At 40.4% G+C, this 13,177-nt stretch overlaps 1 protein-coding gene across 5 annotated transcripts in view; it reads left to right on the top strand.

Moving 5' to 3' along the window:
- The window catches only part of rtel1 (regulator of telomere elongation helicase 1), a 159,888-nt gene that overhangs the window by 40,237 nt on the left and 106,474 nt on the right, over nucleotides 1–13,177 (top strand). For all 5 annotated transcript variants that reach the window (XM_043710325.2, XM_043710324.2, XM_043710323.2 and 2 more), the window contains 4 exons: nucleotides 1,657–1,722; nucleotides 4,040–4,193; nucleotides 7,305–7,343; nucleotides 8,569–8,647. In XM_043710325.2, coding sequence (XP_043566260.2) covers nucleotides 1,657–1,722; nucleotides 4,040–4,193; nucleotides 7,305–7,343; nucleotides 8,569–8,647 — 338 coding nt within the window. The remainder of the gene's footprint in view (nucleotides 1–1,656; nucleotides 1,723–4,039; nucleotides 4,194–7,304; nucleotides 7,344–8,568; nucleotides 8,648–13,177) is intronic.

The raw sequence follows: 13,177 nt of genomic DNA, 5'->3' as shown, positions 1-13,177 counted from the left end.
CAGGAGGTTTCTTTGCCCACATTTGACCTGATGTCTGAGCATTCCTGGGGTCCACAGTCAATGTTGACTCCCAGAGTAATGTCCTCCCAACTCCTTACCACTGGGCTGCCACCTCCCTGTGTTATTCCTGTTGCTGGAACAAGGCGTACAGAGTGGTAGTGATGTTGTCTGGAATACTGTAAGTAACGATTCCATGGGAGATGGCTGTCTCAATTTTGCCATTAGCTCTGAATGTTACTGAGGAGGATTTAGTAGTATCAGTGAGGCAGAGCTTTCTAGTGCTGAGACAATGCCATGCAATCTGTCCAGTTTAGTTCCTTTAGTTTTATTTTAGATTTTTTTTAGCAATTTTGACGCAATTGAATGTCTTGTTAGGCCATTTCAGAGGACATTGAAGAGTCAACCATATCACGGTGTGTCTGGATCACATATATGGCAGACCAGAAAAGGATCGCAGATTAGATTAGATTAGATTCCCTACAGTGTGGAAACAGGCCCTTCAGCCCAACAGGTCCACACCGACCCTCTGAAGAGTAACCCACCCAAACTCCTTTTCCCTCTGACTAATGCACCTAATTGACAATTTAAGCATGGCTAATTCACCTAACCTACACATCTTTGGACTGTGGGAGGAAACCGGAGCACCCAGAGGAAACCCACAGACACTGGGAGAATGTGCAAACTCCACACAGGTAATCACCCAAGGTTGGAATCGAACCCGGGACCCTGGTGCTGTGAGGCAACAGTGCTAACCACTGAGCCACCGTGCCGCCCATATGTTATTGAACCAGGTAGGTTTTAATTACAATTGACAATGGTTTCATGGTTATTAGTAGACTTCCTTAATTCCAGATTGTTTTTTGTAAAATTCAAATTCCACCACTGCCATGGAATTTAACCTGGGTCTCGGGATCACTAGTCTAGTGACAATGCCTTTACAACGTAATATTCTGCCAACCTTCCTGACTGGCCAAAGGACCAGTGGCCAGATGCTGAAGCTGTCTCAGGTATCCAGGCAGAGCCGGCTGAACTGAAGTCTTCAGCAGGCTGTGAGGAAAGTCTCCTCAATGTGTCTGCACCATGTCTCTTTGAGCATATTCAGTTCACAAGCCTTGTCAGCCCTTAAACTATTAAAACATCCAAGAAATATTTTTATATAAGTAAGACTGCTGAGCCTTCAACTCTCTTGTTATAACACTTAAACCTATAAAATTACTCCCATCAAAATTGGTTTTCTTACTGATCCATCACCATAAAATTTGGGTGTGTTCTCAAAATCATACATTTTCAGAGGCTGAAAACACCAATCAAAGACAGTTTCATTGCTAATACTGAGTTAGGTTGTGAGATTGCCTTGAGATACTCACGCAAATGTTTGACCTCCAAAACAGAACTCTGCTGAATACTATTGGAAACCCCAGAGGCCTGATGTGCTCATTTGTGATTTTGCAAGTTTCTAAGCTTTTTGAGAGGCCTGTTGTCCACCTTCCTTGAAAAGTAGATCTGTTTGATCAGTTGATTTCATAATTAACCATTCATAGATGAACAAATTTGTCTAACTAGATCACAGATCTATTCTATCAATGTAAATTTTTGGAATTAGCTTAGTTACCAAGTCATTATTGAACTAACTGTTTAGCTTACGTTTTCTCTTAGAGTCGCAGAACTCACAATCTAGATCTACGTGGCACTGTAGTGATTTTTGATGAAGCACACAATGTGGTGGGTATTTTGTTGCAGTAAAATTGTTTTATTTGATATTAATTCTTAAAATATGTCAATATTTATGTTTATTTTAAAATTAGAAATTAAATTTCATAATAAAGACTTCAGAAATCTTTGCAGAACTGTAAAAGTACAATGAAGGATTATGTATAGTATCAACCAAGCATAAGGTTGTTCTCATAAAGTGGTTATTGTGCTAAGGATTCTTGGGTTGTACATGTGCATGTATTTAGCTTAATATTTAATTTGAACAATGCAATTTGAAAAGTAACGAGCAGCAAAGCTTTACTTTTAACCAATTTAAAGACTATTTTATTGCAAAACATGATATATTCTTGAGTAAAAATATACATTTTGTTTGTAAGTTTGTGTCAAGGATAATACAGATTGAAGAATAACAGATACTTATGAAGATAAAATTCAGTTCAACCCTTTACACTGTCATTGCAGGCTTATCTCTTGCAGTTGAAGTGTTGGTTGTCTGGAGTAAAGGGTTGAAGTTCAAGAGTTCAGCTGCAATGGCTTCTATCTGAATATGTTGTGGAGGTACTGGTGTTGGACTATGTTGGACAAAGTCAGAGGTCACATGCCACCAGGTTATAGTCCAACAGGTTTATTTGAAATCACAGGCTTTCGGGACACTGCTGCTTCATCAGGTGAAGTCTGATGGTGAAAGAAGAGCAGTTAGCCTGCTGTGATCAGAAATGCAAAAGTGTAAACGTGAGGACAGTTCCACTGGGCTGAAACTGGAAGAGATTCTAGAAGTGTTTGTGTGATGGCGTGGTTGATGGTGTCAAAGGCTTAATGAAGGTGTAAAGTGTACCATTTGTATTACTCGGTAACCGCAAAACTCTCAACACCGTGTCCAACATTAGATGTGATTCTGCAATTGGGCAACTTTTGCTAAATGCCTCTATCTGTGGAAGAATTAGACTGACAACCAATTTAGGACAGTCAGTCAGCTTCACAGTATGGCAACGCTTTATAGCTACATATATTGACACACAGGGCTCTGCTCTTTGCAGATAGAAAGAACATGTGTACACAGTATATCTTTCAACTCAATGACATATGGCAGCCATTCTTCAGTCAAGGCATTGGCTCACTTCTCAGGGCAATCAGAGTCAATCTGCTGGGATGACATTTCAAACAACCTTGGCAACTAATTGTCAGTAATTGTGCACTGGTGCATTCTCCATGGTAACACCTCTGCTAGTCAGAGTTCAGTTGGGCTCCCCTCTCACAGTAGAAGGCATTTTCCCTTTATTTTGGTATTTCGTACAAATTGACCCGATGAGTGCAAAATGAAAAACTTTGCCAAAATGTGCCTTTTTTTTAGCTGTATTCAAATTCTGCCCTACCAAATGACTAATTGTAATGCAAACATTAGTATGAAAACTTATGGCTAGATATCACCTTTTTCAAAAATATTGGGAATTTCAGAATTTCTATCTTGCTCTTTTGTCCCCAATCCATTTGATCTCTTTCCCTTCACTCCCTCTCTTAGTATGAGTTTAAAAATGTTAAACTTTTATACACGAAGAGTGGCTAAGTGGTTAGCACTGCTACCTCACAGCACTAGGGTCCCAGGTTGGATTCCAGCCTCGGGCAACACAGTGTGTGGAGTTTGCACATTTTCCCCGTGTCTGCGTGGGTTTCCTCCAGGTGCTCTGGTTTCCTCCCACAATCCAAAGATGTGCAGGTTATGTAAACTGTCCATGGCATTAGGTGCATTAGTCAGAGGGGGTTGGGTTACTCTTTGGAGGTTCGGTGTGGACTTGTTGGGCAGAAGGGCCTGTTTCCACACTGTAGGGAATCTAATCTAATCTAAAAAGATTGCAAGACTCCACTGGCCCGTTTTCTGTGACTATTGTAAGTGAACGCACTGAGTGCATTTGTGTTAAAAACAAATTGCTGGAAATGCTTGGTAGGTCTACCAGCATCTGTGGAGAGAAAGCACAGTTAACATTTCAAGTCCAGTGACTCTTCAGAACTGGTAGTAGCTAGGAAAAGATGGTATGTATGCTGATGACTGGGTTGGGATGTAAATGGAGTGAGTGGAAACAGTTCCAAGAGAGAAAAAGAAAGTTTGGCAAACAAAGGGATGGTTAATTGTTCACCAAGGATGGAGAAAAGCTGATAACGGGAACCACAGGTAGATGAAATTGGGTTTCCTGTGCTGAAAGCCACCCATGTCATGACAAGGCCTGAGGTGTGGAGGTGTAAAAGATATTAAAGAAAGTGTTCAGATTTTAAAATTGTTGAACTTGATGTGCACTTACAAATAATTTGCATTTTTGTTTCCTCGTCATAGGAAAAAATGTGTGAAGAATCAGCTTCATTTGACCTTACTCCTTATGACCTTGCCTCTGGAATTGATGCTGTTAATCGGGTCTTGGAGGATGAAGCAAAGAAGGTTAAACACAACAAGGATGATACAGACTTCGATTTTGAATCAATCAATTCAGGTTTGTTCATTAACGTTTCCAGTCCTTTGCATCAATCGTTCTAACTGTACTCTACTGAATCTCTGTGCTTATCAAGAAGAAGGTTTTATCATGTGCTCAAAACTTACAAATGTTTGTGTACCACATTTTTTCTTCTGTTCCTTCTTTCTCATGCTTTCTTTCATATCTGATAATATGGAGAGGTGATCTGTTCAGAAGATATTGCTGCAATTCCTGTAAGTGTCAGCCAGAAATTGAAAGATAGCACACCAGTTTGGGCTGATTTACTTTTATTTTCTTTTTTGCTCATTTTCCCTGTGGGAAGGTGTTTTCTAATGTCCTCTCCAAGTTTGAGACCTCAATCTGTAGCATCTAGTCGCTGCAACGCATCAACCACTGATTGAGTGTACAGCTTTAAATACGTGTTCTTTTTAAGCAAGGCCATCCTGTTGTGATATATGTTATGGTCGCATTCCTAAAACTCGCAATTGAAACAACTTTAAGTGAAGCATAGTTTTAGAGTCATGCAACATGGAAACATGTCCATCAGTCCAACCAGTGCATTGCCAAACATTATCCCAAATTAAACTAGTTCCACTCCCTGCTCCTGGCCAATATCTCTCCAGAAATTTCCTATTCATGTACCTAACCCAATGCCTTTTAACTGTTGTAATTGTACCCACAGCCACCACTTCCTTGGGAAGTTCATTCCACGCATTCACCATCCTCTGTGAAAAGCAAAAAAAAAATTGCTCCTCACGTCTTTTTAAATCTCTCTCCTCTCGCCTTGAAAATGTGTCCCCTAGTCTCTGAAGCTCCCATTCTAGGGAAAAGACACCTATACCCCTCATGATTTTATAAATCTCTCTAACTGGTGTTAGATCCTGTAGACTAGCTGAATTTCTGCACTGATACATGAAATAATCTTAAAGTAAAATGCATTTTTCTTTTATATTTTAAAATGCAACTTTCTACTTGGAGAACTTTCTGTATTGTATTCTCCGAGAGTGGCATTGGAGGTGCCACTGCTGGGGTCTCCACTGGTGGGAGGGGGAGCTTTTGTTTATCAGTCTCTGGGCTGCCAGCTGGTACAAGTCAAGGTTGGATGCAGAGACCTATCCCATGCCACCATCTCGCTGGTCAGGGACTTGGAGCCAGGGCACAGTGGTTGCGAGGTGTGGCGCATTGTTGTGCCCAGCAGGTCATAGAGTCATGGAGATATACAGCACAGAAACAGGCCCTTCAGTCCAAATTGTCCATGCCAACCAAATACGTCAACTATTCTAGTCCCATTTGCTAGCACTTGGCACATATACCTCTTAAACCCTTCCTATTTATGTACCCATCCAGCCTCCACCACTTCCTCTGGCCGCTCATTCCAACATGCAGCACCCTCTGCGTGAAAAAGTTGGCCTTAGGTCCCTTTTTAAATCTTTCCCGTCTCACCCTAAACCTATGCTGTCTAGTTCTGGACTTCCCCCGCCCCAAGGAAAATATATTAGTCTGTTTACCCTCTCCCCTCATCTCATGATTTTATAAACCTCTATACAGTCACCCCTTAGCCTTCAATGCTCTAGGGAAAACAGCCCCAGTCTATTCAGCCTGTCCCTATAGCTCAAACTCTCCAACCCTGGCAACATCCTTGTAAAGCTTTTCTGAACCCTTTCAAGTTTCACAACATCCTTCCAATAGGAAGGAGACCAGAATTGCACACAATATTCCAAAAGTGGCCTAACCAATTTCCTGTACAGCTGCAACATGACCTCTCAATTCCTATACTCAATACTCTGACCAATAAAGGAAAGCATACCAAATACCACCTTCATTATCCTGTCTACCTGCAACTCTACTTTCAAGGAGCCATGAAACTGCACTCAGAGGTCTCTTTGTTCAGAAACACTTCCCAGCACCTTACCATTACATGTATAAGCCCTGCTCTGATTTGTCTTTATAAAATACAGCACTTCACACTTAGCTAAATTAAGCTCCATCAGCCACTCATTGGCCCAAGACCCTGTTGCACTCTGAGATAACCTCCTTTGCTGTCCACTACATCTCCAGTTTTGGTGTCTTCTACAAACTTACTAACCATACCTCTTATGTTCACATCCAAATCATTTGTATAGATAGTGAAAAGCAGTAGACCCGATACCGTTTCTTGTGGCACTCCATTGGTCACAGGCCTCCAGTCTGAAAAGTAAAGCTTTACCACCCTGCTCTGTCTTCTACTTTCGAGCCAGTCCTGTATCCAATTGGCTAGTTGTCCTTGTATTCTGTGAGATCTAGCCTTGCTAACCAGCCTATCATGAGGAACCTTGTCAAATGCCTTCCTGAAGCTCATATAGATCACGTCCACCACTCTGCCCTTGGAAATCTTCTTCATTACTTCTTCAAAAAAAAATCAATTAAGTTGGTGAGACATGATTTTCCACACACACAGCCATGTTGACTGTCCCTAATCAGTCCTTGCCTCTCCAAATAAAGCCTTTCAGAGGATGCTATCAGGGGCAACTGCAGCATGGCTAGGGCTGTGTGCCAGCTCCAGTGAGTGATCTGGTGGCTGAGGACACCATGGGTTGCAGTGTGTCCTGTGGTAGATCACAAGTTGGAAGAATGGGTACGGGAGCAGCCTTCAGTTTGAGAGAAGGCGAGGTTTCCCCAAAACGCTACTGAACTGATGAGGTAGAAGATTAAACAACTTGAAAGCAAATCTGTCCAAGCTGAATGAGATTTAAGATCCCTCTAACTTAAAATTAAAGCAAAGGTGTGTTCAAAGGGACATCAAAATTCTTGTATTTTTAATTCTTGCCACATCTGTTTAGATATGTGACCAAAACACTATAGAATATAAAGACTACCTTTCACAAAGTGGCAAACTCTTTTGAAGAAGTTTAAACATGAATCCAGTTTTAAACTCCTTTTCAAACGCTGTTTACAGGTTAGGAGATTTGTGCTCTGTTGTAGCTAGTATGGTTCTGCGTTTTGTTCTAAACAAAGTAGCTTGCTAGTTTACTGGAATCACAGTCCGATGAGGGAATTTTCTTTCAACAATGAAATCCTAACCTTTCAGTAACTTGACATTTATGCACAGGAAAAGATGACACTGCAATGTGTGTATTTTTTTAATTTCAGGGCTGAAAATGGACTTGAGTGATCTGGCTAAAGTAAAAAGTAAGTTGATTTGGAGGTTCTAAAATTATTTTGTCAATTTAATCATTTCCATGTCAAATGTTCCATAGGCTGCTGGGACAAGATGAGCATAAATACTGGTTAGGTCCATCTACTTCATAGATGGAAATATGTAGTTTAATGTCAGGAGCATCACAATATTCTTTGTGGAGAGGGTTGAACAAGAGTAAGATTTAGTAGAATAGATCAAAAGTATCTGAAACAATAAGCATTGAGGAATGTATTTAAATAGTCATTGGATAGATGGAACTTGCTGCAAAAAGCAACAGGCTATTGAATATTTTCATGTTGAACATGTTGTGACAGCAAAAATACCAAGCCTGTGAGCATTGAACAGTTCATAATGTATGAGAAGAGGGTACTGACTAGTTGGCGTGAGGACTTTATTTGGTGGTGCTGTTGCCACCGCAAATGCACTAGAGGACGGTTCACTACAAGCTTTTGTCTAAATTCAAACAAAGCAAGTTGACTTTGGTTAGTCAAGGAATTGCCATGAGGAGTGTACCCAGGAAATATTTGTTCCCCAAGCATTAAGTTAATTGAAAATGGTATGGTGCATGAACATGTTCCGTTTACAGATTAATACATGTAGCTACCTGCTCTGTGCTGGAGTACAATTCTTCTACTTATTTCTTCTATTTTCTTAAGGGCTTATGCCTGAAACAACAATTCTCCTGTGCCTCGGATGTGATGACCTGTGCTTTTCCAGCACCACACTCTGATCTCCAGCATCTGCAGTCCTCACTTTCTCCTACTTGCTTTATTCCTTGCATGAAGGGAGAAATACTAAATGATGGTAAAATTGCTCACTCAAAGCCAAGTTACTACATTAATTTGAATGACCAATCATGTGATTGGCAGACTATCTTTCTGGTAGAAACTGAGGACTTCAGTCTCGATGAAGAGCTTATGCCTGAACGTCGATTCTCCTGTTCCTCAGATGCTGCCTGTCTTGCTGTGCTTTCTCAGCACCATACTCTCAAGACTATCTTTGACTTGATGGCAGCATCCTGTTACTGGAGAATACCTCTCATGTTAAATGTGATACCATGATTGGACAGCACGTGTTAAATAATTCTATTTTTGCTGAAAATTGTTTTCCAATTTAAGATTAGCTGTTGGGCTGACAATGTGGCGTTAAAATAAGCATTTTTCTTCTGCCAGTACTGATGCATTTTTTATTTTTTGTATGTTTTATCCTTGAAAGAAATTCTACTTGATTTAGAAAATGCAATAGATGCGATTGAGTTATTACCGAATGGAAGTGGTGTCACCAAACCAGGAAGGTAAGAATGGCTTTTAGCTCCTCTATTTTTAATAATTTCGTATTGCTTTCAGTTTTCAATCACTAATTAGTGTTCCAACAAAGATGATGCAGTTCGTAGATTCTAAAAGTATAATGGTGTATAAATGGAAGTATAAAATGGGGTCCCCTGATCGCTTTGACTTGATGTGAAATGCCAGAAGATTTTGGGTCTAAAGTCTATATAGGTTGCTGTTCTAATACTTCTTGTCTGCCTGGTACTGCAATTTCTGTATTCATGATTAATGCCACATTCACTATACGTAAAGGTAGATCAACTGGAGATAGGCAGAATTGTATTGTGAGGATCAAGTCAATAACTCTGTCATATTAATGTTTTCCAATGGTAATTATCTTTGTTGCCAGAGACCTTTTCTGCTTTTAGTTTGGACAAAAGATGGCAATCTTGGCACTGCTTTGGAGCACCAGTGAATATTAGTATGGAGCAGTGGGAAATAGTTGGCATTATTATTTATGAAGCACTGGTACAATCTGCTTAACTTACAACATTATGCAGTGCTCTATTTTTAAGCTGCAGCAAATAGGCTGCACCTACACCAATTAGTACAAGGCTTGATTTGGCACCCCATTTGCCACCTTCAACATTTGCTCCCTTGGCACCAATGCAGGGTGGCAACCATGTGTACCATCTCCAAAATGCATTGCAGCAATTCACCCAGGGTCTTTTGACAGCACTTTCCAAACCCATGATCTCCCCTCCATGAAAGGGCAGGGCAGTAGGTCCGTGGGAGCACTGCCTACACCTTGGCAAAAACTTCCTCCCTAAGTCATACACCCTCCAGACTTTGAATCATTGTGCTGTTCCTCACTGTTGTTGGGTTAAAATCTTGGAGCTGCCTTCCAAACAACACAGTGTGTGTGTGTACTGACATCCCAAGGACAGCAGTCCAAGAAGGCAGTTCGTTACCATCTTCCCAGGGACAATTAGGGAGTAAATGCTGACCTAGCCAATGACATGCTCACCCATGAAAGGATTAAAACAAAATGGAAGAATGTATTGTGCATATTTCTTCCCCATTTGCAGCGATCTGTCCACAAAGGTTAATTTGATATCTCTTACTGACACTACAAATCATTTCCATTTTACAAATCTTGTAAAATGACATGCAAGTCATCATAGAAGGGTATTGGTGGCTATTGAATTCAGAACCATGAATGTGCAGGTCACGCCTGAGAAACCTGCAGCCGTTCTAAGCTGCGTTCCCATCCTGTTGTCTGTTTGGTTGGGTGCTCTTCCAGCTTAAACTACTTCAGTTCCAGCTCTGTTCCATTCTGATCTGCAAGTTATGTGTTCCCCAATCCCATATGCGAAAGACACAAGGTCTGATGAAGACTGTAGTCTCTCATTTGATGTAATGCATTGGTGTAATACCAACGATGCATTACTCTGAGTGAGGTTTACTTGGAACAAGTACATTATTTACTTTAAGTGCCAGTACTACTTGTATTTGGTGGTTGCTTGAGAGGTACTTTTTCAATCTCATGTGGTCATGTGGGATGTTGTGACTATGTAATCAATAGGGAACAGTCTCAAATTGCTTTAAATTTTAGAAAGGATCTGGAATCAAGTTGTTCACCAACTTTTTTAAAGAGGCTAGTTTTTTTTTACAACAAATCTACAAACAATCACTGATGTGAAAAGACTTGCTGCTCATTCAGCCTGTCACTCAGAACTACACTGCCTTGTAAAGCATGCAATAAACAAGTCCCAGAGCAACTGAAGAAAAAAATGAAAAATCCAAACCAATTAAAGAAAATATGGAAAATTGCACCTTCAATCCCTTAGGCAACCACCTAAACCCCAGGTCACCACTTTCGCCCTGAATTGCTGTGGTATCTTAACTTTTAAGTTAGGTAATTTGCTGGAAACAGATCTAGCTCTCAGTGAATCTGGGTTCGCCACAGCCAGCATTACCCTCTTTCAGAGGCTTGATGTTCTCTGGGATTGGGCATGCCTGTTAATTAATGTAGAAATGTACAGCTTCTGTATAATTGAAAAATCATAAACACCCCAAGTATATTTGCAGAATGTAACACTGAGCTCCAGCTGGCCTTTACTCGTCGTTGGCCTCTGCTTCTGTTGGGTATATTTTCCACACAATGGTCATTAATGTCTGTATAAATGACCTCTCTGCAGCAGTGCATCGTCCTCTGGGCCTTTTAACAATAACAACTGTAGGGAAGAAAATAGTTATATTCTGTACCATTATAATAACAAGCCTTTCTCATCTAGAATCTTACAATTGCTTTTAATCAGAAAAGCTTAGAAACAATGTGATATTTTATCAGTTTGAAATGAGAATTTGATATCTCCATTCAGATAAATCTGCAGTCAACAATTAGCTATATTTTCAGGCACACCTTTGGTACACACCAGATGGAGAATTTAAAAACGACAGATGTAAACTAGAAGTATTCAGAACATTGCATTTTCCTACAGTGTTGCTATACCATCAGCTGTCTTACCTGATGGTTCCTGGTTCTAAACAACTCTCAGCTGGCATCACCAAATTCTATTTATAATCTGTTCAGTCAATGAATCTGATATCCAGTGTCACTTTTAATGCTGTGAGTACTCTTCTGTCTCCAAATTGGTATTTCTGGTGAAGAGATAACTGCAGCCAATGTGGTTAGTATGTGAGCATGTGCAGAGTAGGCAGATCAATTGTTTCTACTGGCGGGTGAGACTAGAACTAGGGGATATAGCCTCAAAATACAGGGGGAAGCAGATTTGGGACTGAGCTGAGGAGAAACTTCTTCACTCAAAGGTAAATCGATGTAATTTCCTACCCAGTGAAGCAATTGAGGCTACCGCATTGAATGTCTTTAAGGCAAAGATAGAATTTTGAACGTTCAAAGAATTAAGGTTTATAGTGAATGGGCATGTACATGGAACTGAGTTCACGAAAAGATCAACCATGATCTTATTGAAGAGCAGAGCAGATTCAACAACAGGCCAGATGGCTGCCTACTCCTATTTCTTAGTTTTTATCATGACATTAATCAGTGTATAACATTAGATTTGTAATTAGTCCTGCTATTTAGGAGCCTAATGCTCCTTTTTTAAAAAATCTTGCACAACTGAACATAAGCTGAAAAGAAGAAAGGGCCCCCATCCCCTCCTCTGTCACTGCTATTTAAGGAGGTCATCAATTGCTTTCATGCAAGTTGCTGATTGCTGACTCAGCAGGAATCAATGACAGAAATTGAATATAGTGGTTTCCAAAGTTGTTTAGAGTCTATGCTGATGGCATATATTGAAGGACTTTATTTTGATTTCAAACATTCTGCATAAATTATTTGCTCCCAGAAGAGTTTTTGTTTCCTCATGGGATCTGAGTATTGTTAGTAAGGCCAAATGTCTAACCCTAATTGACCTCAATAAGGTGTTGCTGAACTGCCACCATCAAATGTGGCTGTTCTGTTGTAGGTAAGCTACTTCTCTCAGGGAGGTAATTGAATAACTGTGAAAGAACAGTGATATAGTTCCAAGGATAGCATGTGGCTAGAGGGGATCTTGTAGAAGCTGGTGTTTCTGTATGTTTGCTGCCCTAGTTCATCTAAATGGTTTGTAATTGGAAGATCCTGTTGAAAGAAGTTTGGCGAATTGTTGCAATGCATCTCGTCATTGGCACACACTGCAGCCATTCTGTGTCTCAGTGTTGGAGACTGTTAGGAGGCAAGTCCTTGATCATAACATTTCCAGGCTCCAACCTATTCTTCTTGCCAGAGTATTTACATAGTTAGAGAAAGTGAGGAGTGTAGATGCTGGATACTCAGAGTTGAAAAGGTGGCACTGGAAAAGCACAGCAGGTCAAGCAGCATCCGAGGAGCAGGAGACTTGATGTTTCGGGCATAAACCCTTCATCTGGAATGTGCGATGCTGAAGGGCTTATGCCTAAAACGTCGACTCTCCTACTCCTTGGGTGTTACCAGCTGTGTTTTGTCAGTGCCGCACTTTTCGACTCAATTTATGTAGTTGGTTTAATGAGGATTCTGGTCAATAGAGCCCACAAGATGTTGGTAGTGAAGGACTTAGTGATGATAATATCATTGAATAGCAAGAGGAGACAGATCTTCTCTCGATGGAGATAGTCATTGTCCATCATTTTTGTGGCATGAATGTACCTGTCACATATTCTCCAGACTTGGCTTCATATGGACAGGGACTGCTTCAGTATCTGTGGAATCACAAATGATGGGTGATTGTTGAACTTTATTCGCAAGCATCCCTACTTCTAGCTTTACAATGGAAAGAAGGTAATTGATGAAACAAGATGTTAGGTGCTGGTGTTGGACAGGGGTGGACAAAGTTTAAAAATCACATAGCACCAAGTTATAGTCCACATGAATCTGTTGGATTATATAACCCGGTGTTGTGTGATTTTTAACAATGATTAAATAGTTGAAGATGGTTGGGCCTAGGACTCTACATCACTCTTAGAGGTATATGGTATTGTTTTAATTGATGTGAAATGTAAAAAGGGAGTGA

Source organism: Chiloscyllium plagiosum, unplaced genomic scaffold, assembly GCF_037043375.1.
Source record: "Chiloscyllium plagiosum isolate Xiang-an unplaced genomic scaffold, Cpla_swu_hap1 HiC_scaffold_15, whole genome shotgun sequence".
NCBI lineage: Eukaryota > Metazoa > Chordata > Chondrichthyes > Orectolobiformes > Hemiscylliidae > Chiloscyllium > Chiloscyllium plagiosum.
Note: the sequence above shows the minus strand (reverse complement) of the source record. Positions and strands in the feature narration are given on the sequence as shown.